Below are 27995 nucleotides of genomic sequence, written 5' to 3'. Positions count from 1 at the left end.
GAACGTTGTTTGTTCTGGCACCTATTCTTCTAGAAAGAAAATAGCACTGGCTCTCCTACTTTTCTTTAATATTATCCTCACAACCTCATTGTGACATGGGCCAGTCAGTCTCACCTAACAGCCAAGTGTTGGGATTGTCTGTAGCAGCTCTCCATCTGTGGAATGCTCTCCCCAGGGAGGTTTAGCTGGTGCCTCCATTATATATTTTTAGGCGCCAGGCAAAAACGTTCCTCTTCAACCAGGCCTTGGGCTGATTGATACCCGATGCCCTTTTAAATGCGTTGCCCGGGGGGGGGGGAACAGTTTGTTGCTGTTCTTGATTTTATTATATATTTTGTGGGTTTTATATTGCCATTTTATGTTGTGAACTTCCCTGAGCTCTACAGATGGAGGGTGGTATGCAAAAAAATAATTTGAACCCTGGTTCCCTAGATCCCATTCCCAGGAAGGACAGACAACCTGCCTTGTTCAAAACAGTAATTCCCATGGACACAATGGCTTCCATTACAGCACTAGGATATTGTACCTGCTGTTTAGCTATTGCTAAAGGGGACAGAGGTGTCCATGGTGTCTGTGTTGTTGTTGTTGTTTTTTGCAAGAGAGGGTACAGTAATTTTTTTCAGGGGGCCCCAACAAACCTCCTCCTATCCAAACAAGGAAGCCTCTGCTGAATCAAAGAGCCTTCCATCAGTGGAGAAACACAAGTAGATATAACCCGTCATGTGGAGTGTCAAACATTGTGCCTTGTGTAACATAATAAATGATATTTGTTCAAAAACACACTACCTATTTTTGGGTTAGCCAGCATTTAGGGAAGCATCTGTAAATGTACAACTGCTGATCGCCACAGAGTCGTCAAGAGTTCTCCGTTAACTATGCAACTCCTTAACTTGAGAAATGCACTTAAAATAAAAGCAAGGCTCTGCATTACTGATTTAAGTAAACTGGACTGTTCAATGGTGACAATACTCAGCATCAATTTCACACTGCGATCAAGGAGTTACGGTGACTGAGTCTATCATAACAACAGGGAAGTAAGTTATCTCTTGGCCAGGGAACATGGTCCATTACTCTAATACAACCCAAGATTATATCTTTAAGGGATCGCAAAATAACTGATTTTCAAGCATCATTTCAGGCTGGTTCAAAAACTTTATGTAAGAAAGATTGAAGATTCAGTAGTTATTCCAACATTCAAAAGCTAACCAATAAGTTATTGTGAAGAGAGCTTGGTTTACAAGCATTCCATTGCTGTAAAGTTGACCAAAAAAACCCAGCTTATCTTATTATTAACCAAGTACCTAAAAACATACAGTTCTGTAAAGAACCAGAGCCTAAATAAGCTCTTATTAAAAACACTGCATAAAATCAAGTATTTTAATAAAAACATTTTGAGGTAAGATTAGGTTTCTTGATTCATCTGTATTATTTGATCTAAAACGCCGCCTTCTTACAGGATACCTGGGTTTTGACTGTTAGGCATTTTCCAGTCAGACTGTCTCAAAATTCCAATAGTTCTTAAGAAAATGCATATTCACACTTTGAGACCATTTTATCCAAGGAGTAATTAAACATGGAATTTTATCCCAGGTTGTACAAACATGAGAATCGGTTCCGAAGTAGATCCTGCAATAATCTTATCACCAAATGAACAGGTTGCGTGAAGGCAATTAGTCTTCAGATCCACTGGATTCTACACTGTCTCTTTAAAAGCATAAGCATTAGCAATATTAGCATCTCACAAAAATGCAGCTCCCCTAGGAAACCAAAGACCCAAGAACAGCAGTTACTGCAGCGAACAAAGGTTCCAATATAACTATTTGAGTCTTTCCCTAACTTTTCCTACGTTTGTTCTTTTCCTGGGTGTGCATCGTTGTTAATTATTTTGGCAAAGTCCACTTCATAAGGTACAATAAAATGTGGAGATATCCTAGACAAAGCCTTCCTATCACAACGAAAAACTGAGAAGCTACAACAAATGGGTTCTGAACGCTGAAGTAGCCAAACTGCAATTTTGCTATGTATATTTCAGTGGAACCTCGGTTTACGCTTACCTCCATTTACGAAAACCTCTGTTTACTAACACCGCGGACCCGGATGCGCAGAAGTGATCTGCGCAGTGCACGCGTGCGCAGAAGCGTGCATTCGGCGAACGAATGCCTCGGCAAGTGAACGCCTCCACGGAACGGATTGTGTTCGCAAACCGAGGTACCACTGTATTATTAAGAATGTTGAAACGCTCACTGTATGTGTAGAACACCATTTTAAATGCTCTACATTCTTCAAAACAAAATTTTAAAATCCAGTTTTAAAACGTGTTTAACATATGTATATAGAGACAAACACCTTATCTAAACATATAAAGAACAGCATCCAACTAAAATGTACAAAGTTTTCTCTCCCCATCCCAGCAAAAGGCACTGCATGGTTTAAATTGTGCAAACATTTTCAAAGAGGTGGTGCAAGCAAAATCTGTGTTTGCTTGCTAAACCTCTGTATTCCTTATCTTTTATAATATACTGCAAAGTATTGCTTTTAATTGCAATTGTGTCTGGCTTTTGCAAAGCAGAGAATGCCGTCAGTCCACAGAATTGCAGATCTCTTTTATTTTCTGGTTGAAGTCTTCAGGTTGATCAGCATACACATAATGACCAGCACCAAGGATAGCCTATGGAAGAGGGAAAGGGAGAAAAAAAATCTATTTAAGGTACTCTTACAAGAAAGAGAGCTTTACACAACCCATGAAGTGATTAAATTATAGGTGATGTCAACTAAGTCATGCAGTCGTACCTTGGATCCCGAACACCCTGGAACTCAGACGTTCCGATTTGCGAACGTTCTTTGGAACCTGAACGGCCAACGGGGCTTCCGTGGCTTCTGCACTTTGGCTTCCGAACATTTTGGAAGTCGAACGGACTTCTGGAACGGATTCCGTTCGACTTCCGAGGTACGACTGTACTCAGAACGGACGCACTGAAGTAAATTGATTTAAGCTACTTACGTCTATCAGTGACTTTACTCTTAGAACAGCTTCATTGGCTATCGCTTACGAAAATATATCCTCTCCCAAAATCCACACTTTTGCAATAGCATGGGCAAAAAATTAAGCTAAGGGTTACTGCCTTTACTTGCAGTCCTACTGTAAAACATCCAACTATTATCAAGTTCATGCTCGCTTTGACACAGGTGGCTCTGTAGAACCATAACTTTTTAAGGTTCCGAGGTAAGCAAGCCATTATCATGCCCCTTTTCCAGTTTGGGATACCAACACACTGCTGAAAATTTGCACCAGCATAATGATAAGGAACAAAGGCACTGCACATGCATGTAATTGTAATTTCAACTTGAATTCTGTCTCTAGGTGATGAAGTCGACAAAACCAAACAGGATGTAGGAGGAATTTGTGACAGGAATACTAAAACGCAAAATGCTTAATTCCTTCCTTCCACCCTGATTTTCTCTTTTCTCTTTGACTCGCCTTTTTCTTTAGATTGTGATCCTGCAGGGAAAGGCTCTATTCTCTCTATTTATGTGCAAAATGCAGTACATAGGAGACACTTTTAAATAAACAAACTTTATTTAAATAAATTTTAGAAACAAGATGATGGTATTCTTGTTTATGATTTCCCTGCCCCTGCACCCCACAATCATGAGTGCTTAAACTAGTTTGCTCCAAACAGCAACTGAAGCTGTAAGTAATTTGACGAAGGCAAAAAACACTTTAAAAAAGGAAATGCAAAAGACGTATTACTCTTCAGGGGTGTTTCTTACACATACTATGCAAAAAAATAGATGGAGGGGGGAGAGAGGAGAAATTAGTTTTAAATTTATTGGGTTTTTTCCTTTGGCAATCATGCTGAAGCTGGATAGAATAATATTCTTGAAGCAGCATTTTGCTGAAATTCACATTTTTAATGTTTGCCACTGGCCATGGCAAGGTGCATCTATGCTAACTTGCAGAAATGGCTCTTCCCAAACCCGAAAAATTTGCAAGTGTAAAAGGAACAGGTCAAGGGCAGAAATCCTCTTCACCCTTATCTGTTCAGCAAAGGGAATTTAGCCAGCATTACTGTAACCACAGATTATCTGCAGCAGGGAAAATGAAGTTCTGAATCAATCTATGTGGGCATGTATTACATTTTGCATTTATGCATGAAAGGTAGGGAAGTCTTACGGTAGTGCTAGCAAAGCGTTGTAAAAGGCAATTTCATTTTTGATTTCGGGTTTTAATTTTATGCTGTGATCTTACAATCCTAAAGCTGTCATTGAAAGACGAGAAGAGCAGGCAAATTCCTAATAGCAAACGCGGAGTCTAGAATGTCCCACTTACTATCGTTTTCACATATGAATTTGGTCGCAGAGACTGGATGGTGGTCCCCGAATTGCCATCTATACATGATCGTGCTCCATAAATCACAGTGATAGGAATGTCTTGGTGCATGTGGGCAATCCGCTGCAGCATTGGTCTTTTCGCCCATCCATATGGAACCGTCATGTTTTTGAAAGCCGTTTCACCACTTAAAAGATATCAATGAAAAAAGAAGCTGAATTTTCTGGCACAGAGTACCTGGCCTATATCAATCTGCTACTACCTAACACCACAGTTCTTTTTTTTTAAAGCCTTCTCTGAGTTTTGTAATACGTGAAGTATATTTAAAGGGAGAATACACATCAAGGTTTGAAGCTTCACATTAGCCCAGACATCTATACAAAAACGCATTTCCGGAAATTACAAACAAAGCAGCAGCTGATTAATGCTTTAATAAGCACAGCAATAATGCAGGAGCCTTGCAAGTATTGCACAGCAAAAAGAGAGACATATTGATGCTTAGTTGGGAGTACCCCATCTCTCTATCTCCAGGGATAAGAAGCAGCTTCCTCGGGATGGGGTGCTAAAATCGTAAAACCATGGAAAGTGGAAATGTTCAATCAAAACGGCTCCAGAGGGCTGGCAAAGCAACCTCAAGACCTCTCATCCCAAAAGTTTGCTGAGCGGATTTTGTAACCCATCAGATGGATTAATTAATGGCGAAAAGGCAATTTATTTTACAGTTTACTAAAAATCACAACAGAATGCCCCATTTATTATATTAAGTGATGTAGAAGAAAAAGTTGTACTTCAGTCCCACTTAACTTTCCCTGCCATCTTCTAACAGGGCATTCTAAGCTTTCCAGGTAGTAGACTTTGCCTGCCTGCTAGGGCAAGAGAGTTTTGCACGTGTAGGGAAGCCCGTAAGAATGCCTCTTATGCATCCTGGCTGGGCAAGGATATCACGGCCAAGGTTATCCTAGCTGGCAACCTATGCTACGCCACTTGCACCGCCCCATGTGCTGCTACTGCTGTAAGCATCTAGGACTTGCTAACATATGCCTACCTTGGTGATTGCACATTGCAGTGGTAGATATATTCAGTGACCGTGTCATCATCAAACATGGACGAGTACTTTCTCTTGAAGTCGGGCCTAATGCGCTGTACAAGGCTCAATCCTGTCATGAATCAAGGCGAAAAAGAATTAGAACCTGGCACGTAGATGCAGGGTGGTGCTTTAAAAATGATCAGCAACTGTGGATCATCAAGAATGAAGATCTCTGTCTCTCTCTCTCTCTCTATCTGGAGTGATCTGTCCCCCACCCCCCCAAGCAGCTAGAAGACAAATGGGAGGCTGCCGGCCTCCAGTGTGTGCCCCCGTCCCCAATTACCCGCAGCCTTCAACAGCAATGAGAATGCAGCTCGCAACAGTTTTGTCATCTTAAGGAGAATTAAACACGGCTGATCCTGATCCCCATTTCCGCTTTACTCTGGTGAGAGCAGCACAGGCCAGAGCAATTAGGCAGAATGGTAGTATCTGCAGAGGAAATACAGTTCTGCACACACTGAGCATCAGTGCAGGTGGCAGTCTCCTCCTCATATGATGGAATAAATACATCATTACAGCACTTGAGTAAGCTGCAAAGCAGAAGCGGTTAGAGAAGGAGTGCTTGTGCTCAGCTTAGGCCGATGTACCAGCTACGGCTGTTCTTGGGAGTGGGGACAGCCAGGCTTTGGCTGTCGATTCTCTGACCTGCCATCTGGACTGCTGCAATGCACTGTTATGTGGGGCTGCCCTTGGAGACTGTCCAAAAGCTACAGCTAGTGCAGAATGTGACTGCTTGGATGGTGAGTGGGGCAGCCTGTTGGGACCATGTGTCCTAAAAACACTGCATTGCCTACCAGTAAGCTACTGGGCCCAAGTTCAAGGTATTAGTTCTTGTATAAAAACCATCCCATACCCTATGAGCAGCCGGTGGGGCCTTGGTGCTGGTGCTGCCATTGGGGGCTGCCCAGTTGGTGTTTACAGGGCCTTTTCATTTGACAGTTCTGCGTATGTGGAATGCCTTCCCTGGTGAGGAGCATCTGCCCCTCTGATCACTGACTTTCAGAAGGAATTTGAAAACACTCCAATTCACCCAACTGGGATAGCACAGTTGGTAGAGCATGAGACTCTTAATCTTATGGCTGTGGGTTCCAGCACCACATTGGGCCAAAAATGCTGGCATTGCAGGGTCTGGACGTTTCCAAGCACAATTCAAAGTGTTGATGCTGACCTTTAAAGCCCCAAACGCCCTTGGCCCAGTATACCTAAAGGAGTGTCTTCACCCCCCCCATCGTTCTGCCTGGACACTGAGGTCCACCTCCGAGGGCCTTCTGGCAGTTCCCGCACTGTGAGAAGTGAGACAACAGGGAACCAGGCAGAGGGTCTTCTCAGTAGTGGCACCCGCCCATCAGATGTCAAGGAAATAAACAACTATCAGACTTTTAGAAGACATCCGAAGGCAGCCTTGTTTAGAGAAGTGTCAGGGGGACTCCTTACAGGGACCCTCCCCCAGTCATCCTGACCAGCACTTCGCCCAGTGACAGCACGAGCAGCGGGTCAGGAGGAGGGAATGAGGAATGGAGCGGGGTGGAGAGAGGGCTCTCAGACGCGTCAGAGCCTAGGCTGGCCAGAGGAGGAAGGACAGCGCAGAGAGGTGTCGGAGCCTCTGCAACGCCCCAGCCAAAGGACGGGAGAAAGAATGCAGCCCCTTCCGGCGCCCGAATTGAGGCTCGCGCCCACACGCAGGACTAGGGGGCGGCGTTTTGGGGTGCCCACCCAGGCTTTTATGCTGGCCAAAGAGCCGGAAGCAGCCATTGCCGGGTTCTGAATCGGACTAGGCAGTCATGTTTTCTGATATCTCTGCACTGTAAATAATATGCACAATAAAACTCTGAAAGACAGAGCAGACTGGAGCGTCTTTACTCGAGAGTAGCCGCAACACACTCCCCTGACAGCAACTTTTTAATATTTGATGTTTTAACATGTTTTTAATATTCTGTTGGGAGCAACCCAGAGTGGCTGGGGAAGGAAGGAATAAATAATTGACTAGATATCCTTGTGGTCCCTTCCAACGCTACAATTCTATGATACAATGTCCCTTCCGAACTGTACAGTAAACTGTTTTTATAATGTATTTAAATAGTAACTCTCCTTAGAATGTTTTAACTGTTTGCACAATGCTTTTTTACAAAAAATATTTTATTATTGATGTGTTTGCCAACTTGGGCTCCTTTGAGAAGAAGGGTGGAATATAAATGGAATAAACAAACTTTGAGAAATTTACCATGTTTTGCAAAGTTGCTTGTATATGATTCTATGCTTGCACACCTTTTAAGATACAGAAACCAAATTCTGCATGATGGTTCCTGAGAGCATGAAGCAAGTTTTCATCTATGCTTGGATACAATTGGACACCACTTTGACCCTAAAAGGTGGACAGAATCTTTCAAAATTGCACTGACTATATTTGTTTCTTAGGATTGCCGAGCAATGGTGAGTTGCTTGTATATAACAGTTAAAATAGAGTGCAAGAAATCACTGATCATTGATAGCCACTTGATCATCAACTGATTCTCCTTAAGGGCAGATAGAAGGAAGTTCTCTCCGTAACTTATAAAGGCTTGACTAAGAATCTATTTGCCATTGACAAAATAAGTATTGCTCAGCACTTGGAATCCACACAAGTGCCATCTATTTCACACAAGATCTGAAACCATGAGATTATGTTCAAATATCTGAAAAACCTTTGTTGGCAAGAGGTACAAAAATGGCTACCTGTTTCTTAGAAACCAGTATACCAGCTGTCAGCTCAACAGAGGAATGTACAAGTATTATATGAAAGCCAGGAATATACATTTTTCATTAAATAAGAAGGCTTTCGTAGCATGTTCCATCATGCTTTTACAAGCTCATATGCTTGTGGAGTATGGGAGGGCGGGTAAGTTTAAATATAGTACAAAACAATGTACTGTATATTGCACGCTTCTTTGTTTTGTTTTGTTTTGTTTTGTTTTGTTTGCACAATGGCTTGCAGGCCTGGATGATCTTCTCCTTCTTCCCCTATTCCGTCCATTAAAAACATTTGTTTGTGCTATTGTACCCAGAAAAGTTTGAAGACGAGTGAACGGAAGAGGAAAGAGAAAAATAGTACTACTTAGGCCATGGGTAGGCAAACTAAGGTCCAGGGGCTGGATCTGGCCCAATCGCATTCTAAATCTGGCCCGTGGACGGTCCGGGAATCAGCGTGTTTTTACACGAGTAGAATGTGTCGCTTTTATTTAAAATGCATCTCTGGGTTATTTGTGGGGCATAGGAATTCATTCATTTCCCCCCCAAAATATAGTCCGACCCCCCACAAGGTCTGAGGGACAGTGGATTGGCCCCCTGCTGAAAAGGTTTGCTGACCCCTGACTTAGGCAGCTATTGCTACCACAATCCTTTACAACAGACACCTAAAGCAACCTTGTAAAAATGGGGAAGGGGGGAAGACTAGACTGCTGGTGTGTGGCAGATGGGGACTGAAAGCTGCCCTAAAGTCTAAGCTATTACATTTTCAGAACTGATGGCAGATGGTAATCCCTTTGTTAAGGAGGCGATGGCATCAGCACAAACCGTTAGCTAGCACTCACCAAAGGGTCCCGCTATTCTGAGACCAGCCAATGGATTAAACGGGCTCAAAACTGCTCCAAGTGCTTTGATCCAGATTGGAATGGGCCTCTCGTGTTCGGCACTGGCAGGCCTCTCTGGGAAACCCCACGGCTCCACTAATATGAGATGTTTTGCTCTGTAGGTATAAAAGTTAGGACGTTTTGTCAATAGGAACGCATATATAAATAGTACTTGTGCTATTTTAGAGCCAGCATCACCAAGTGTATTTCTACCCCACCTTAGCTTTCAGATGAAATAATTTTAGGTTGCTCCTGCTCTTAAGACAGAACAAAGCTCTGCCACCTGCTACTGCCTCAACTCCTTTTAAGTATCACCCTGCCTATAGAATAAATGCCCCAATTTCAAGAAACAAGAGGAGATTATGGGTGGTCAAAATTTGAAGGACACTTACTGCATAGCCACTGGTAGTATTATGCAACCCAAAGTATTTCCTACAGTCTGTGCAAATCTGTGCTTTAACTTGTGGTTAGAGATAGTTAGCTATGTTTCTATGTGACACGGAATAATTATGTGCAAGGGATTTTCTTGGAAGTACGTGTGTGTAAGATGGCAGCCTTGCTGAACTACTAAAATGTCACATCAGAATATTCTTGAGATACACTAGCCAATCGCTATATGTCATTAAAAGCTAAGGACTAAACAGATCTCCATATAAGCACTCTCTCACCACTTGCATACTCTAGAATAACATTTGTAATTGTCCGGCCATATATGATCTGGAATTGGCTAAAAACGATAAAACTGCATGAAGAACTAAGATATGTATTCACTAAGGGACAAGCAAGGCTCACTTTTTCTTCAGAGTGAAAAGGGGTGCATCTCCAACTAGCTGTTTTTATCACATGATACAAAACTGATATTTGTGCAAGAAAAGTCACCATGTTCATAGGGTCCTTTGATGTGTTAGTCTTTTACGTTCCATTAGTGTTCTCTTCCTCTGCCAAACTTGTACAGAATTAGAAAAGCAACAAGCATTTGCACGGTCGTCCACTAAAGCATTCTTGCCTGCCTGCCTTTCTAGCTTTTTCTTAAAAAAAATAAAAATAAAGATGAGTAACAGCATTCATCTAGACAGCTTAGTAATTTTGCATTAAATTTGTGGAGCTTACGTCCAAGAAAAAAGGCTAGGAATGGGCTGCAAATTGGTTTAAATAGAAGTACGCTATTCTTTAAAAAGTTGGTGGATCACCTGTAACTATTCTTGGCATGTTTGATTCGAGCACTAATCTATACCATTACTGTACTGGTAAGAAACTTTTTTTCCTGAATACTATTACAGCCACCTGGTATGAAAGGTACTCATAGCTGATAAGCCTGAACATCACATTTTCATTACAGATGCACAACTATCAAATCATACTTCATGCACCTGTATTTCATTTCTTAAAAGCCTGCCAGAAATATACCCCAACTAGTTTCCAGATAGTTCATTGGGAATTGCCTTAAGATTTGCATTCTGTGGCATTTAAGGAAAAGGTCAGCCTTCCTTCTTTACATAGAAAAATTCTCTTCAACATACTTGTTCTGCAGCATAAGGAATGGTATTTACTTCCTTTAAATGTAAAGCTAAACTCATTCTGCAAATATTTGTCCTTTATACTCCAATCCTTTCGGTTCGTCAGCATTCTAGTTCTTGAGAGATATTGGTATCTGCCCAGTTGAACACATCCATTTCCTTAGAATATGACATTCCAGAGATGGCGAAAGCAAATCATCATGTTGTATTTTAATTTCCCAAAACGGCCTACTTATTCAGCTCCAATAATTTACACATTATAATGTAGTGGGTTAATCCAGCAATTGCTTCTGTAGCTCTGTAATACAACACATGCTTTGCAAACAAAAATCCCAAGTTCAATGCCGATTATCTCCAGGTTGGGCTGGGAAAGACTCCACTTAGAAACCCTGGAGAAACTGTTGCCAGTCAGTGCAGGCAATACCGAACTATATGGGCCAATTATCTCATTCAGTACACGGCAGCTTCTAAGTTCCTATGACGAGAACCAATTGACCATTTATCATAGCCATTGGCTAAAAATGAAAGCGGATGCCTCCAAGGAAAACGAGATATGATCTACTTAAAAGCATGAGCAGACATTCATGTTACCACCAGATACAGTTATGTGCATTTTACAGCACCCCAAAAAATTCTACTGAGAGTCCCAGGGGCGTCAACTTGAATAAAATAATGGGGGAAGGCGCAGGTAAGCCCTGCCCTGCATAACTGACCACAAGACACGGCACATGTACACCATCTCAATGGCAATGCCCATCAACTTTTTTGGGGGGAGGCTGGCCCCCTCAAATATTTTATTTGGGGGGCTAAAGGGACTTCAGCCCCTAGGAATTGGCTCCTATGACTGAGACCATCCTGCTAGGAAACACATGCAAATAAATAAGCAACAATACTATGAAGTCTTCATTGAAGACTAGGCATTTACAAAGAAAGATGGAATTGTTTTGCTAACTCGTATGTGACCAGTTTGAAGTACTTGGCAGCCTTGGACAGGGTTTCAGTTCTGTTCAGACACTGCAGCGTTAGCCCATAGCTTCTTACCTTTGCCATCACAAACCCATCTCTCTCCCCCCCCCCCCATTCCTTTAGTGCTAACCTGTAACCATCCAGAGACTGTTGGACTCTTGATTCCCATCACCCCTGACCATTGGTCATGCTGGCTGGGGCTGATGGGAGCTCAAGTCCAACAACATCTGAAGGACTACCAGCCAGCCCTGCTATTATTATTATTATTATTATTATTATTATTATTATTATTATTATTCCACCCTTCGTCTGACGATCACAGGGTGGTATGCAACATAAAAACACAAAATGAGAACACAAAATACGAAACCAAACCAAACCAAATCAAAAATCCTCCTTTAGGTTCTGTTCTGTAGTTGTGCTCAGCCCAGCTCATAATCCAAGTAGCTAACACAGAAATGAGTATGCTATTAACTACACCCTAGGCACAAAAGCAAAGGTGCATTGAGAAATTCGAAAATAGAAAACACCCTACATTGCATGCAAGTGCAATCAGAGGAAAACATATGATGCAAGTTAAATACAGTTTGCATTTTAAGTTTAAAGTTATGAAACTAGTTTTTCAACAATGCTCTATCTCAACCTCATTAGGGAATGTTTTCTAACCAGATTGCCTCATACAGGTTTGACAGTATTATGCTGTCAAACCTATAACTGAATTTCAAATGAAATGCAGGAAGAACTTCCGCTTGTCTATTATTTTCAGATACCTTGATGGGTACTTCAGTGAGTAAGCAGCTGCCAGGAATCCTCCCAGGTTGTGCCCAAGTAAAATCATTCTGTCCAACCCCATTTTCCGCCTCCATTCTTCAATAGATTCTACAAACTGGTTTTCTGCTACTTCTGCATCTGTGTCAAACTGCGGTCTACTGCTGCGTCCAAATCCCAAGAGATCAAATGCATACACAGTCCTGTTTTCACAAAGGTCTTCAAAGTTCAGCGCCCAAAGTCCAACACCTCCTCCGAACCCATGGAGGAGGACGAGGGGAGTTTTCTGTGAGAGGCTGTGGGAGAACGTTAGCGTCCATATTTTGTTTCCATTGGATATGAAGACATACTGTTTACTGTATGTACTTGTGATACCTTAAGAAAGAGAAATGCAAATCTTATTAAACGATACCTAAACAGCCCTATAAAAACAAGGGCCAGTTTCTTAGAGCATGTCCACAGGCAGATACTCCTACTTCCATCATAGCATTTATAACAAAACCAGAATGGCAGGGATTAGTTCCTGCCATAAAGGTGGCAGAGTTATGTTATGAGGCTCACATTTCTCCCCCTTTTGAGGACTGTGTGGCCTTTGCACAACTTACAAGACCTCATAAAGGCAAGAATCTGTATAAGCCACACACCCATCCCTTATGCTCTACATCAGGCACCGCCAAACTGCGGCCCTCCAGATGTTTTGGCCTACAGCTCCCATGATCCCTAGCTAACAGGACCAGTGGTCGGGGACGATGGGAATTGTAGTCCAAAACATCTGGAGGGCCGAAGTTTGGGGATGCCTGCTCTACATTCTCAAATGCTAAAGAACTAAAGACAGATAGATCCGGAAGGATATCAGCGTCACAGAGCCATTTTTTAAAAATTGCTGTTAAAGAAGGGCGTGGTATCTCAAGGGCCTCCTCTTTCCATATGAACCTACCCAGACCCTGTGATCATCTTCTGAGGCACTCCTTCGTGTGCCTCCTCCTCCAGAGGTCCGGAGGGTGGCAACACAAGAATGGGCCTTCTCTGCAGTGGCTCCCTGTCTGTGGAATGCTCTTCCCAGGGAAGTTTGCCTGGCGCCTTCATTATACACCTTTAGGCACCAGGCAAAAACGTTCCTTTATAACCAGGCCTTTGGTTGATCCGATTGATATCCTATACTGTACCCTTTTAAAACGTGTTTTTTTGGGGGGGTATTGGGTTGCTGTTTTTATTTTGTGGTTTTATATCTTGTTTTTATTCTGTGAACCACCCTGAGACCCCTGGGAATAGGGCAGTATATAAATTCAGTAATAATAATAATAATAATAATAATAATAATAATAATATCATATTGGATTTGTATAGTACTATACTTGCACAAATGAATAAATTTTAGGAAAAGCTAAAAAAAAGAAAAAGAAGGTAGGGCAATGGTCAAAAAGTGCAAGTGTCTCAGGACCAATCACACCAAAAGAAAAAAAGTTCAAAGGCAGAACTCATACTGTAGTCCACCCTACATCCTCAAATATTTATTCACTGATGGCATTTATCTCGAGCAGATCTCGCAAGAACTGCCTGTCTGGATGTGTAACTAGCACAACTTTGGTCCCACTCATTCTCTTTTACAGGGAGGGGGAAAAATCAGCCTAATGAAAATTTCACAAAACCTGCACTCCCTAGCAGAAGATATCGACAACTGTTCTTTGAACAAGACATATGCCTGATGAAAACCCCACATTCTTTCCATGGTGCTCACGGGTAGTAATTCCTGAGGTTTCTTACCACAAAGTGCTTACATTTCAATATTTTCTCTTCAGCATCCTTAAGATGTACCAGTGATGTAGGACACCAAGCAGGCAGCCAACTGGACAGCCATCCTGACCTAGAGTAATGAGAATGAAACAACTGTATTAAACACTTATACACTACTAACTGTAAGAAGGCTGTGTGCAAGGGATTAAGAGTTATTGGCTAATCACTGAAGGAGAGAATTAGAAACTTGTTTGGACTTGCATTTGGTGGCCATCACCAATCCACTCAGCAATATATAAAATACCTTATATACAGTGCTGGAAACTCAGATATATACGCTGGGTGCCAAATGGCTCCTATAAGCCAAGATTACAGTCGCCAAAACAGAATGTCTCTAAAGTTTTATTTTTCAAATGATGGACTGACTGTGGTTGATGCTAAACAGTCCAGGTCCCAGGCATGTACCTCCAGATAGTGGAGATGTCAGGCACTATCCTTCCTTGGCTGGAAGTGGCCAATAATGTTGAACACTGCTTATACACCTTGCCGTCAAAAGCCGGTGGCAGTCACACCCAGTTCTAGTTACACAAACCTCAAGTACTGCAGATCATAACATTTAGTAACATCTGGTACCTCACAAATCAATGATATAGCACGGGGTAGGAAGAAGCACTTTGTCTTATTTATTTGTGTGCGTGCATTATTAGCTTGAATTATGAGCTTACACTAAAGTTTTATGGCACTCGTCCGAGGAAAGTCTATAGCCATTAGTTATGCAACTGACTAGCTATGTGTGTGTGGAGCTACACACACCCACACACCAAATTTTATACAATACTAGTTGGCCCTGCCAATCGTTGCGGTGGCTCAGTTTGTTAAATGGAGCTTCAGAGTCCCACTTCAGACTTCCCTCACCTTCAGAATCCCCCCATTTTTCATATATATATATATATATATATATATATATATATATATATATATATATATATATATATATAATGTTCTGTCCCTCCTCCCCCCATCCCCCACTTCATCCCTGTGAATGAACAGGCAGGCCCCTACATCCCCTTGGCCTAGTCTGGAAAGCGGCCTAGTCTGCTGCGGCCTATTCAGTCTGCTGGGCAATACTGGGCCTTGTTGCTGCAAAAGGCCTGTTTTCAGTTGGTTGCTGTGGAATTTTGTGATGTCATCTGGTGCCGCGGCTTTGGAGGCAGCAGCGTGCGATCTGTCTTTCTTATTTGATGCTGCTGGAGTCTTCAGACCTTCTGCTGGTGATGTCTAATTTGGGCGCCACTTTTTGTGTTTAATCATTATTTTAGGTGTGAAAGGTGTGGTTTTTTGGGGGGGAAATTATGCCAGATCCCTCCCTGATGGGCAAGGTACGCTTTGTCCTAATTTGATGCAATTTGGTTCTGCGGTTACGGAGCAAGGCTGTGACCTCTGCGCACGCAGTGGGAACATTTATATATATAGAGAGATGCTTGTCTCTATACATATGCATACAAGCATAGGCTTTTTTATTTTTTAAAAAACCACCATGCATAACATAAATGACAATAATTTTTACATTTATATCTGGCCTCTCTCTTGTCACAAGACTCAAGGCAGGGTACGCGGACTGGCCAGGCAGTTTCATGTCCAGGCAGGCACTGACCAAAATCAGACCCACTTAACAGCAGCAAGCCTGCTGTTATCTATCACATACCTTCAGACCATGCACTGGGACCTTTGAAAAAAAACAAACACCAAAACTCCCTTCTGCTACCAAAGGCCTTGACCTTAATGCAACTTTTACACAAACAACTTATTTCTCAATCCTTCCTCCCAGTGCCTTCATTTAAACGTGCGCATGCAAAGGAAAATAAGTTTGACATAGGTTCATTCTAGGTAACGGAGGCTAGAGCTCTAAAAAGCACAATGTATCTATGGAAAGCCTAAACTCTAAACTTACACAGGGTTTACGTTCCAAGGATAGGTGCGTATAGCCAAAACCACATCTAGTAAAAACACACTGGGTTCAGTGGTGGGCAGGACTGCCAAATTCTTTTCCCCCAGACGCCTGCCCTCTTAAAAAAGGTTTGTTTGGGGTTTTTTTTTTTGCCAAGCATGTAAAACAGAATGCACACAAGTTAAATGTGCGCATGTTGCATGTTACCGGAACAGCAAAATAGCCAAGCCTCTAAAATTTTAAGATCTGATTTTTAAAAGATGTACAAACATACTTTTCAGAGTATCTTGCATGCGTGGAAGCATCAGACAATTTTCCCCCAGATGCCTGACTGCTTTTAGATCTGCATAATCCACAGATATTGCAAACACCTGCATTATTTATGTATTGCATTAACACACTGCCTTTATGTGCCAAGGTACCCAAAGTGGTTTGCAATTTTAAAGTACAGGCAATGCCCAATTGACATGCATCCGACTGATGCATGACCGTGCAGGAAGTGGCCGGAAAAGGGGGGCACTTTTGGTGTGCTCTAGGGCACTATCCTGCCACCAATATCTCTATCAGGGTTTCCCAAACTTGGGACTTCTGCTGTTTTTGGACTACAACTCCCACCATCCCTAGCTACCAGGACCAGTGTTCAGGGGTGATGGGGATCGTAGTCCAAAAAGAGCTGGAGACCCAAGTTTGGGAAACTCTTGATCTATAGGAAGCCATTGGGAATGGTCATTAGAAGTTGTGGGGCAAGGTGTCACCAGACTGCCACTGGTGATGGCGTTAAAAGGGGATTAAGACAAATTCATGGAATTCATGGAGAAGGGGGGTATACTATTAGTCACAGCAGCTCAATGGAATGTCTGGGTTCAGAGCCAGCATATCACTGAATACTGGTTGCTGAGAGCAAAGGATAAGGATCATTACATGTCAACAGCAAACTCTCAAACCTATCAACTCATATTTGTAAACATGTGTACTAATATCTGAAGAAGTGTCCATGCACACGAAACCTCATACCAATGACAAACTTAGTTGGTCTCTAAGGTGCTACTGGAAGACATTCTTTTATTTTGTTTTAATATCCTTAAGATTGTCTGTCATATAGGCAAGTGACACATAAACTTCGCAGATATTGCCTGAATAGAGGTGGTACAATGAATCAACTGTGCTGGAACAGAGAAATCAAAGTCCATTGCTCACAGTCATAAATGCGTACTTCCTGCCCTCAAAATGTACATGCAAGCCACTCAATTCTTTCTTGTACCTGGATGTTAAAAATCACCCTTTTCCTGTGCATAGTACCGTGTTTCTCATATTTTAAGACGTGCCTATAAAATAAGCCATGGCACGATTTTCTGGAGGCAATAAAATATAAGGCATCCCCCAAAAATAAGACATGCTGGGGTACCATAGTGTTAGTGGTGGGAGCAGGCCTGCATGGCGCTTCTGCAGCGCGCACCTCGCCGAGCGCTGCTGTCTCTCCCGGGTCCCACTCAGTCGGGACTCCGCGCAGTGCACGCTGCTGTCTTTGCCGGGTCCCGCTGAGTCGGGGCTCGGCGCAGCGCGCGCTGCTGTCTTTGCCGGGTCCAGCGGGAGGCCCCGCCATCCCCACACGGTGCAGCGTCCCTGCGGGTGCTGCCTCAGGAGCAGTGAAGCCACAGCGACCCTCCCGCCCTGCAGGCACCCCGGCGCTCCCAGCGCAGCCATGGCGCGGCAACCCGGAACTGGTCCCGCAAGCGCTTCCGGGTCTCCGCGCCTCGGGTTTCTAAGGAAACGCAACCCGGAAGCGGAGTTTGACCAATCCGCTCTAGGCTCCGATGGGGCAGCAGCCTCTATGCTTGTGCCATAGAGAGAGCGCCGGCTTGAAGCTCTGGTGCTGGTTTGTTGGCTCTGCTTTTGAGTCCGCCCCCACCCAGCACTGCGGAGCTTGGTTTGCGTGCAAAAAGCAACAGCACCGAAGGAGATGCGAAGGTAGGAGCCTGGGAGGGGGAGAAAGCCACCCCGAGATAGGCACCCCGTTCTGGTTTAGCGCTGCCCTGTGAGTTTTAAAAGTAGTGGCTGGGCAAAGCCCCTCCAGCTGCTGCTGTTTTTAATGTCTTGAGTGGGCCACGTGTATGGAGATCCCGGGCTGCCCAGGTGACAGTACCACCCTCGCGGCCTTGCTGATGTCACAGCGCTGAGTCCCGACCCAGCGGGAGCCGACAAGGGCAGCAGCGCGCGCCGCACCGAGCCCGACCCAGCAAAACTCTCTGAAAGCTTAATACCTGTAAAAAATTAAAAAGCTTAACAAAAAAATAAGACATCCCCTGAAAATAAGCCTCGGGGTGTTTTTTTGGAGAAAAAATAAATATAAGACATGTCTTAAAATGTGAGAAACACGGTATCAGTCAGCCCTTCAACCATCATCAAAATGCCAATTCGGGCAAAATTTTAGTACTACAAATTATTTCACAGACTACTCATGATGCCATATTGTAGCATATCTACAACAGAGGATGGCTGGGAACCAGGAGATCTAGATGTGCAGGCAAAACACTTGATAATTTTCCAGATCTGCAGGGAGCCCCTTATGTTTCATGGGCTGTGACTCTGGAGAGTTCCCCGACCTTCCGGAGAGGCTTCGGGGGATGCAGGGGTTGTTTCCAGAGAAGAGGACTGAAAACTGCTCAGTGGATGCACAGAGTACTAGGCGTGACATTCTGAACCCAAGTTTTTATTATAATTATTTTGCCTTGAGCTACTTCGTTTTGAAATGGGGCCACATATCTAAAATAGAATGAGTTCTAAAAATAAACTAAAAATAGATGGGCAGGGAATAATAATAATAATAATTTAAAAGCATCCAGTTTTTTAAAAGCACAGGAACAAACCCTGGAGGTAGCTGCACTATATAGCTCATGTCAGGGCAATGCACCTGGCGCCTGGCTAATTTTGAACACTGTGCCGTACAAGATCCCCAGAAGTTGGTATTCAGAGGCATTCTGCTGCTGATACTGGAAGAAATATAGCCATAATGACTAGTAGCCACTGACAGTTTCATCCTCCATAAATTTCACTAATCCATTTTTAATCCTCCCCGCCCTAAATTTGGATCCTCCAACAACCCACCCTACAGATTCATCAGCACTACAATTAGCATAGTATGCCTGGGATTCAGCAAGTAGATGCAGACTTGTCACTCCTCCCATTAATAAGAACATTTCTCTCCTGAAAATGAGCAGAGCATACATAAAAACAGAGTTTTATGCAACCCATCTAGAGAAACTACATTCATATATTTAAGAAAGAGGCTCTTTATTACAGAGAAGGAAGTGCCAAATACTTACTAAGGAATTCTCTCTCTTTTGTCTTCTTGAGGATAGTAAACCCCCACTGCAACTCCAAATAACTAACCTTCTTTCCTACAGCGAGAAGACCCTGCAGCACCCCGCCCCCGATACTGCCTAAAAGGTGATAAAGATGGCAAACCAGGCAAATGCGTCTAGCGAGTTAAGTCCCACAATTCAGACAACCACAGGAAAGGTCCTCTGCTCCAGCAGCACCCACTTCACCTCTGAAGGTAGGGGCACATGGAGAGGATCTTAACTTACAAGTGTAGAAGCAGACCACAGCGGATGATCATCTGCAAAATCTAAGGGCTGTGTCACATCTATTCTCAAAGCTGGAAAATTCAGCATTTACCTCTCCAAAACAGCAGCTTGCCCACTGCTTTGAGGAAAACGGTTTCTTATGTGAGCTTTGTTGGGGTTGAATTTGCAAATTAGCTGGGCCATGCCACTTTGCCAGGATACCCTGACCAAGACAAACCTGTCCGCAAATCTGAAGCCAATCAATAGGCTGCAAGAGAAAATTTAGATAGAAAAATATTATTTTGAATAAATGCAAGCCCAAGCTTTATTGACTGCGGCTTCTTCAACTTGATGCTTAAGGACATTTGATGTATTGATAAAGTGGTGAAGATCACGGACAGGATCTAAAGAACTGTGAAACTAGCTCCGTGAGCCAGTTTCCATGAGCTTCAGATTCCTTCTTCCCCTCATGTGTAGCTCTGGTGTTGCATAGTAAGTTGTCTTTTAAAATGAGGGTGCTTCAAAAGAAGTTTCTGATATGGCATGGTGGTCTGTTAGTCAAGGGAAACATTTCGCTGGGCCTCTGCATGAACCTAAGTTCCTAATGTCTTGAATGCTTTTTCGCTTAAATAATTTAGTTGCCGGGTGGCACACTACAAACATATGTGAGAAATACAAAATAAAAATAAAAGTAGTTAAGGAATGTCAGCACGTTCTACTATTGAAACCATGTCAGTATCCTGACCTTCATACAAGCCTGGTTTATTTGCACAAGGAAAACATTTTCTACAAAGTTAATCCAGTTTAAACCACAACACTTCATTTTGCAACCTTAAACAACCACTGCTCCTATTCCCAGATTTCCACACAGGGCTCAGTGATTGTCTTATCGCAGAAAGGAAGTGACAGAATCCAGCATGCTTTGCTAGCCAAGCTTTACTGTGAGTGGAGATAGCGATTTCGAGAGACAGTGAATTGAAGATATGGCCACAGTGGTCTTTAGTGTTTGCACAGGAACGAAGTTGAAACTGGCACTGGTATAAAATGCGGCACTGTGGAGGCAGCACAGTTTAAATTCTAGTTCGATGACAGAATTTTACAGCTGACTGACATGGAGAAACACGAAACCTTTTGAATACAGCACAGCGTTATTTTAAAGAGCATTTCCATTCAGTTTGCTTTCTGGATTATATAAAGGAGAAAGGCAGGGCGGGGCAGAAGAGAGGTCATCTCCTGCCCATGAGGACACGAGAGGAGTAAGGGACATAATATATGGAAAGTCAGGTTTCATAATTAAAAAAGCACAGTGATATAGCCAAATGTCTCCTGGGCATTCAGTGTTATGAACCAGTTCATAAGGCTCTTCACAGAGGGATGATGAATCTGGCATCATTCTACTACTGCATCCCGTGATGGTATATGAGCACACTCCAGGAAAACAGTAACCACCACATAACACCCTTATGTCATCACACAATGACACTGTGCAAAAAATAACCTGAGGCATAATCTAGTAATTAAAGGGCTACGTTGCAAGTAATGTCAGCACAAAACCACATACCTCATATTGTAGAGTCAGGTGTAAGAATGCCATTTAAAAATAAAACTAAATAAATAGAACAGTAGAACACACTGAGAGAGAGAGAGAGAGAGGGAGAGAGAGTAGAGCTGAGGCAGTGGGCGAAGTTGCTAAAATTATTTAGGAAGCTACCAAAAACTGAAGAGAGCATTTGAAGCTCCAATTTTATATCAGATCTGAGTAACTGCTCGGAAGATCCAAATGGAACACAGTGGAACACAATTAATCCATGCAATAAATATTACTGAGGCACAAGTTTATTCAAATTAATAAGTATACGTCATTTTCCTTTGGCTAGGGAACACAGCCAAAGAGTGAGCATCCAATTAAATCCCTGATTGGATGCTAGCAAGAGAGCTTGCAAGTGGAAATGGATCTCAAGACCCAACAGCAACAACAGGTCCATGGAAAGGAAGAAGGTACCATGGTACACAGGGTAGAGATAGCTCCTGGTGCTGGATTAAGATTACTTTGAAATGACATGGGATAATCTGAGTCGCTTGCACTATGAGCAGTTAAACTATCAGAGTCATATATACTGCTGCAGATTAAAAACACCACGTTTGCCGCAACCATTGTTTATCGAGCTGCTCCTGGCAGGTAGTTCATTCCAAAGATATCTCAGATGGGGCTTCGTTCCTCACGGTGGGTACATTTAATCCGCTTCTGCGAGTTTATCTTTAAAACAAAGTAGTGGGTTATAGTTCCTATCCTGGAGAGGAATACCAAGGGAAAGGGGAGGGAGCTACTGCACAATATTTCTGGGAAGTGTTCTGTACGCCAGCTGTTCCAAGAGCCCTTGGCAGATAATTGCAGAACGTTGCTACATTAGGTCAGAGGTAAAAACAGCTCTTTCCTTGTATAATTATTGCTTCTTGAACTTTGTATTGAGAAAAGATGGCACTCAAGTAATCAAAGGAAAAAAATTATTATAGAAGAGAATTTGTCCACCCGGAGTTTTCTAAGCACACAACTGGAGAATTACATTGGCCCTTGACTTGCCAAAAACCAACATTAGATTGTAAATAAGGTAGGCCGTTTAAGGGTTTCTCTAGTTTTCTCAGCCTCCATGATATTAGGACCAATTCTAATAATGTGCTGCGGACGTAGTGTATCTTGATTTCAGTAAGGCTTCTGACAAAAGTCCCCCATGATCTGTTTGCAGAGAAGATGGCAAAATGTGGTCTGGATGAGGTTAACTGTTAGGTGGATTTGTAGCTGGTTGACTGGCTGAACTCAAAGAGTGCTTACAAACAGTTCCTCATCATCCTGGAAAAAATGACAAGTGGAGTACCGGAGAGTTCTGTTCTGGGTGGGTCTGTTGCTGTTCAACATCTTTATAAATGACCTGCCTGAAGGATTTGAGGGGATGCTCATCCAATTTGCATATGACCCCAAACTGGGAGGGGTAGCTAATGCCGCAGAAGACAGAATTGGGATTCAGGATGACCTTAACAGATTTGAGAGCTGCACCAAAACTAACAAAATGAATTTCAACAGGGTCTACACTTAGGCAGGAAGAATCAACTGCACAAATATACGATGAGGGGACACCTGTCTTGCCAGTAGAATATGTGAAAAGGATCTAGGGGTCTTAGTAGACCACAAGCTTAACATGGGTCAACAGTGTGATGCAGCAGCAAAAACAGCTAACCTTCTGTATGTGAAGCAGTTGCTATACCACTGAGCTAAGATCCTTCCATGTGAGTTCCTTATTGTCTCAGGTCTTGGTTGTATTCAAACCAATGGCTAGCTGCCTGCCTTCTGAAAAGCATGATAGGAGACCAACAAGCTGCTGCTTACATCTGCACTAGTACATTCAGGCTGCTTACGTGAACTGCCACAGACCCACCTGGGTTGGATCCCAAAGCTGCTAGAGTGGCAAACAAGAAAATAAAATAAACCCTCAAGGTATTAGGTATTTTTACTTGCAGAGGCATGAAAGCTACAACTGAAGCTATATACCGTAGCACTGTGTGGAATCTGCAGCCCTCCTTTTAATGAGCTGTTCAGTCTCATATCTCAAATCCTCATACTAGTCCATGATCTACATTTGCTTCCTATTGTCAAGGGTATACTAAACCCCCTGATTCAGATGGAACAGAGAGACAGACCTGGGTGTCATCTACATGTCGATCACACCGAAACTCCTGAGGACAGCGCCCAGCATGGGGAACATGATGACACTGTGACAAACAACACAGGACAGTTTCCATGGTGCGGAATAGTGGCCTTCCATAATCACTTTCTGGAAGCTGTCCTGGAGATAGGAACAGAATCACTGAAGTACTGTGCCTGCTCCCCTGAGATGCTCCAGAAGAATACTGTGGTCAACAGTATCAAAAGCTGCTGAAAGTTCAAGCAAAACAACCAGGGTCACTTACCACCACATCTCTCCCAGCTGATGGCATCAACTACGGTGAAGGCGGCTTTATCAGTATTATGGCTGGGCCTGAAGCCAGAGTGGGATGAACCCAAGTACTTAATTACCCAAGTACCCAATTTCTTCCAAGAATGCCGGAAGCTGGAGCCTGCCACGCTCTCAAGCACCTTGCCCCAAAGGGGAAGAATTCTTCTGGGCACAGGGAGATCCTCGTAAGGAGCGGGCATGCCACTGCTTCCTTCAAGGCAGATGGAACTTCTCCTCCTCCAGTGAAGCAGCACTTCAAGCAGCTTGTCCACATCCTCAGGCCACAATAATCCAGACTGCTCCAATATAGATGGAACCCTAATAGGGTGCAGTACTAAGCCTAAACTCCACCAGAGAAGGGTCCATTCATCACAACTAACTCACAAATGAGCCCCCAATTTGCTCTGTGCCCTTCCAAAAAAAAGGTCAAGTGTATACCAGGCAGGGCTGGGTGATACAGTACCTGGTTTTCAACATCGCAATATACTGTACTGATATATCGCAATATTTGAAATAAGGATGGGGCTAGAGGCACTGGTTGGCTTCACGGTTTTCCCACATTGTAATTTTTGCACAGCACAATTAAGATTCATGATATAATGCCAGGTCTAAAATTGTGAAACCAATATCACAATTCATCCATTAATGCTTTTTTTCTCCAAAGCAGAAGCAGCCAAATTAAAGATTTCTGTTTGACCCTTACCCAAAGAGCCATTGAGAGGAGCATGTACAGTACAGTTTAAAATCCTCATAGCACTGTGATGCTACATGCAATTTTGACATGCATTATTCTTGATCCACCACAATGCTGGGCATAATGAAACTACTACTGATCTATCTGGTGCAGCAACACATAATGGGGGGCAGAGGTTACATGACTGGCTCATCCTGTTAGAAAGTGACTAAGTACAGCAATAGAAATTAATGCCATGCAAATCAGTCATACGACATCAAATCTCACACAGATATCTCACTGATTTCATTTCCCAGAACAAGAGACGTGACTGTCTTAATGGGCATGTCCAACAGGGCAAGGTAGTTCAAACTAAAGTAGTTTTTTGAACTGGTGTGGCACAGTAGCAAAGCGACTATATAAAAAATAATAATAAGAGGAGCACAACAGTGTCCTCCCCACTTGGGCTTCCCAGCAATGGACATCCAGGGGCATACCACATATATATTGGCATCATATAGATATAATGGTTAATAGCTATTGGCAGCTTAATCCTCCATGAATTCACCTGATCACTTTTAAAGCCATCCATATTGATAGTCATTACTACATATTTTGGTAATGAATTTCATATTTTAGGTACGAGCTGTGCAAAGTGCTTCTTTATATCTATCCAAAGTCTTCCCAGATTCAGCTTGTTATGACTTGAACAGGACTCTACCACTTCACAGAAACTACTGCACATTTGCAAAGCTAAGCAGGGTCTGGTATGGCTTCAAATTGGATGTGTTGTGATTCCTGTATTGCAGGGAGTTGGACTAAATGACTGTCAGGATCCCTTCCAGCTCTACAGTTCTATGAGAAGAAAAACTTCTCTCTATCCACTTGTTTAAATCGCAAACCAGCTATGAACTTACAATAAAGTCCATGCCCCTTTTTGCAATAAGCACATAAATCTTGCCTGCCTTGAAGGAGGATTGTACAAATTACAGAAACAATGCACATGAAACAGCTTGAATCCCCTCAAATGCTATATAAAAACTAAGCATTAATTTGTTATTTTTGGTTTGCGTAGGTCAAGTGTGCACTTGGGAAACAACAATGATTTGTGGGAATTGTTTTGTGGCAGAACAGAATGGACAAACTCAAGGAACTGAAATAACCAGGACAGCAGGTACTTAAAACATAATGTGCATTGTTACCTAATTATACAAAGGCCAACATTTACAAGTGCTAGGAGAACAAATAAAATATTGTAATCTATACTTGGGATAAGCTAGGTAACAGAGGAAATAAATGTAAAGAATAAACTATTTTGCAATACTGTATATACATAAGAATAATTGAAGGTACACGGCAGGACGCTTAGAGAATTTGAGAAAACATACCGGTAATACTGAGTATTTATTGAGTTTGGTCTGTATTTTGAAAAGATGGAAGGTATGGGGAAGTGGGGATAATAGCTCAGTGATAAAGCACATGATTTTCACACAGAAAGTTCTAAATACACCCCCCTGGCATTTCTACATAAAAGTATCTGATAGAAGGTGACCTGAACAGATGCAGGAGAGCTGTTACCAGTCAGTCTAAGTATTATTATTATTATTATTATTATTATTATTATTCTCCTCTTCTTCCCTGACAGGAAATAAAATAAAAAAGCTAAAAATATATAACTAAAAGGCAATTAAATAGAATTAAATAGAATAAATATTAAAGATCTATAAAGACATATGGATAATTACAATGAAAACAGCATGGCACCTGTGTTTTCATTAAAAGTTCCCCAAAGCCTGTTGAAATAAGGTCTTCTTCACCTGCTGGTGGAAGGACAAAGAGGGAGCTAATAGACACAATTGATGTAGAAGATGGAGAAATATGTGAAACTAGAGAACAACATATCTAGGTAAGATGCTACTAAATATACATCAGTGACTGAGAAGGGCAGAAGCAGTATGTCTATCAAAGGTGTTTTTTGAGGAGACAGGCTGAAGATCCAGGTACTGTACAAAGAAGTACAAAATGGATAATACATATACAAAAATGATAAAAAGTGGGTGCAGACAAAGTTCAAAAGATAAAGTCAGCTGAAGGTGGGGGCTCGAGTACATATGGAAATGAGGCATTTTTTCAGGTTGTCAAGTGCAATAATTTCTGGAGAAGCCATATAGGGAAACAGCAAAAAACCTGCTTTAGAGACAGCACAGTATACCGTGTTTCTCCAAAAATAAGACACCGTCTTATATTTATTTTTCCTCAAAAAAACACATGGTGGCTTATTTTCAGGGGATGTCTTTATTATTATTCTTAAGTATGGTGCAGTTTAACCTACAAGGTTAAACTGCCTATCACTATGGCTTATTTTCGGGGTATGGCTTATTTTCGGGGAAACACGGTATGGATGTGACAGCACCTATCATTGTGTATCAATACAGTTGCAATAATATATATACACACACATCTGAGTAACCATACACAGTGATTTTATTACGAAAGGGTTATGTGGGATGATTTACAACAGCGTGAACCACTTTATATGGGTTGAACCCAAGCCAGAACTCACCAAGATATTTAACCCTTGACATCCTCGAAATGTGAAGCTCAACAAAAAAAAGGGCCAGACATCATTTTTAAAATTGTGCAACCATGACGACTTGTGCCCATTATGGTATAAGGGAGCTTATACAAAGCCCCTCTCTTGATACACTTGATACACTTCACACCAGCAAAATCCTTGCTTTGATTCCTTGGTTTAGCAAACCGGTCCCCCAAACGCCAAGGCCTCACTAGGAGACGTCTGAAGGCAGCCCTGTTTAGGGAAGTTTTTCATGTTTGATGTTTTATCATGTTTTTCATATTCTGTTGGAAGCCACCCAGAGTGGCTGGGGAAACCCAGCCAGATGGGAAGGGTATAGATAATATTATTATTATTAGTAGTAGTAGTATTATGGGAGGTCAAAGGCGCTGGAAACACTCTTTATGCCTAAGATGTAAAGAACTCACATTTCTGGAGAAGCCTTATGGGGAATCCGCCCAGCTGCTTGAGAGACAGCACAGATCTTGCTGGCCGGCCTGTTTATGTGCCAGCATCAATCTTCTCCCCCATAGCTCCATCCCCAAATCAATGTTATGGAGAGGGAACCACAGGGGAAGACGGCTGGGTTTCAACACCCCTGTTTTTTAAAAGAAGAGGGGGGCACCTTTAAATCAGCCCCTTATTCCCAGCAATAAAATAACACTCCCTCACACACACCCTTTTTTAAAGGACCTTTAAATCCGCCCCTTATTCCCAGCAATAAAATATAGGGCTACCCAAGTTGGGTCCTGAAGGATGCGATTGGTGTTTACATGGACTAACATGAGCGCGCGCGCGGGGGGGGGTTACGTAAGGCGTCCTCTGCACTTGCACCTGCGCGTGCCTCACGCAGGTGCCCCCGCAGCACAAAACTGAGGTGCGTTTACATGCGTGTATTTTTGTGTGTGTGTGTGTATGTGCGTTTGCGTGTGTGTCTCTCCGCCCGCCTGTTTCGCCGAACCGGTCTCCCCTTCCCCGCACTCACCCTTCGCCGGCCGGCTCCGGGCTCTCGTCGTCGGCCATGGCGGCGCGGAGGCGGCGTCCGGGAGCCGGTCCGGGGGCAGCAGCAGCCGGGAGCGCGCCGACTGACAGAACGACGGCCGCGGCGGCGGCGGCCATCACGGGACCCGCCCGACGGGCCGTCGTCGCGTCAGCGCGTCGGCCCCGCCCTCCGCTCCGCCCGGCCATAGAGAGCGCGGCGGCCAGAGCGGCAGGTTGGGGGCGGGGTGGGGTGGAG

The 27995-nt window shown here is 43.0% G+C and overlaps 1 protein-coding gene across 1 annotated transcript; it reads right to left on the bottom strand.

The window, feature by feature from the left end:
* Positions 1-1132: 1132 nt before the first annotated feature.
* On the bottom strand, positions 1133-27915 carry ABHD5 (abhydrolase domain containing 5, lysophosphatidic acid acyltransferase). The gene is made up of 7 exons (XM_035129646.3): positions 27744-27915; positions 14052-14137; positions 12276-12648; positions 8984-9138; positions 5376-5487; positions 4331-4517; positions 1133-2668 (listed from the first exon to the last, which is right to left on the bottom strand). Exons 1-7 carry the CDS (start codon positions 27875-27877, stop codon positions 2579-2581), a joined length of 1137 nt encoding a protein of 378 aa, XP_034985537.1. The 5' UTR covers positions 27878-27915; the 3' UTR covers positions 1133-2578.
* Between the last annotated feature and the right edge of the window lie 80 nt (positions 27916-27995).

This window comes from Zootoca vivipara, chromosome 11 (assembly GCF_965207765.1).
Source record: "Zootoca vivipara chromosome 11, rZooViv2.hap1.1, whole genome shotgun sequence".
Classification (NCBI taxonomy): domain Eukaryota; kingdom Metazoa; phylum Chordata; class Lepidosauria; order Squamata; family Lacertidae; genus Zootoca; species Zootoca vivipara.
The sequence above is the reverse complement of the archived record's forward strand: the minus strand, read 5'-3'. Positions and strand labels throughout refer to the sequence as shown.

What these genes read in the sequence shown, in the direction of transcription:
- ABHD5 (XM_035129646.3), bottom strand. Translation starts at nt 27,877, where the DNA reads ATGGCCGCCGCCGCCGCGGCCGTCGTTCTGTCAGTCGGCGCGCTCCCG. An exon ending in CCGGAGCCGGCCGGCGAAGG is followed by an intron (nt 14,138 to 27,743) that starts GTGAGTGCGGGG and finishes TCATTACTCTAG; the next exon opens with GTCAGGATGGCTGTCCAGTT. An exon ending in TGAAGAGAAAATATTGAAAT is followed by an intron (nt 12,649 to 14,051) that starts GTAAGCACTTTG and finishes CTCTTTCTTAAG; the next exon opens with GTATCACAAGTACATACAGT.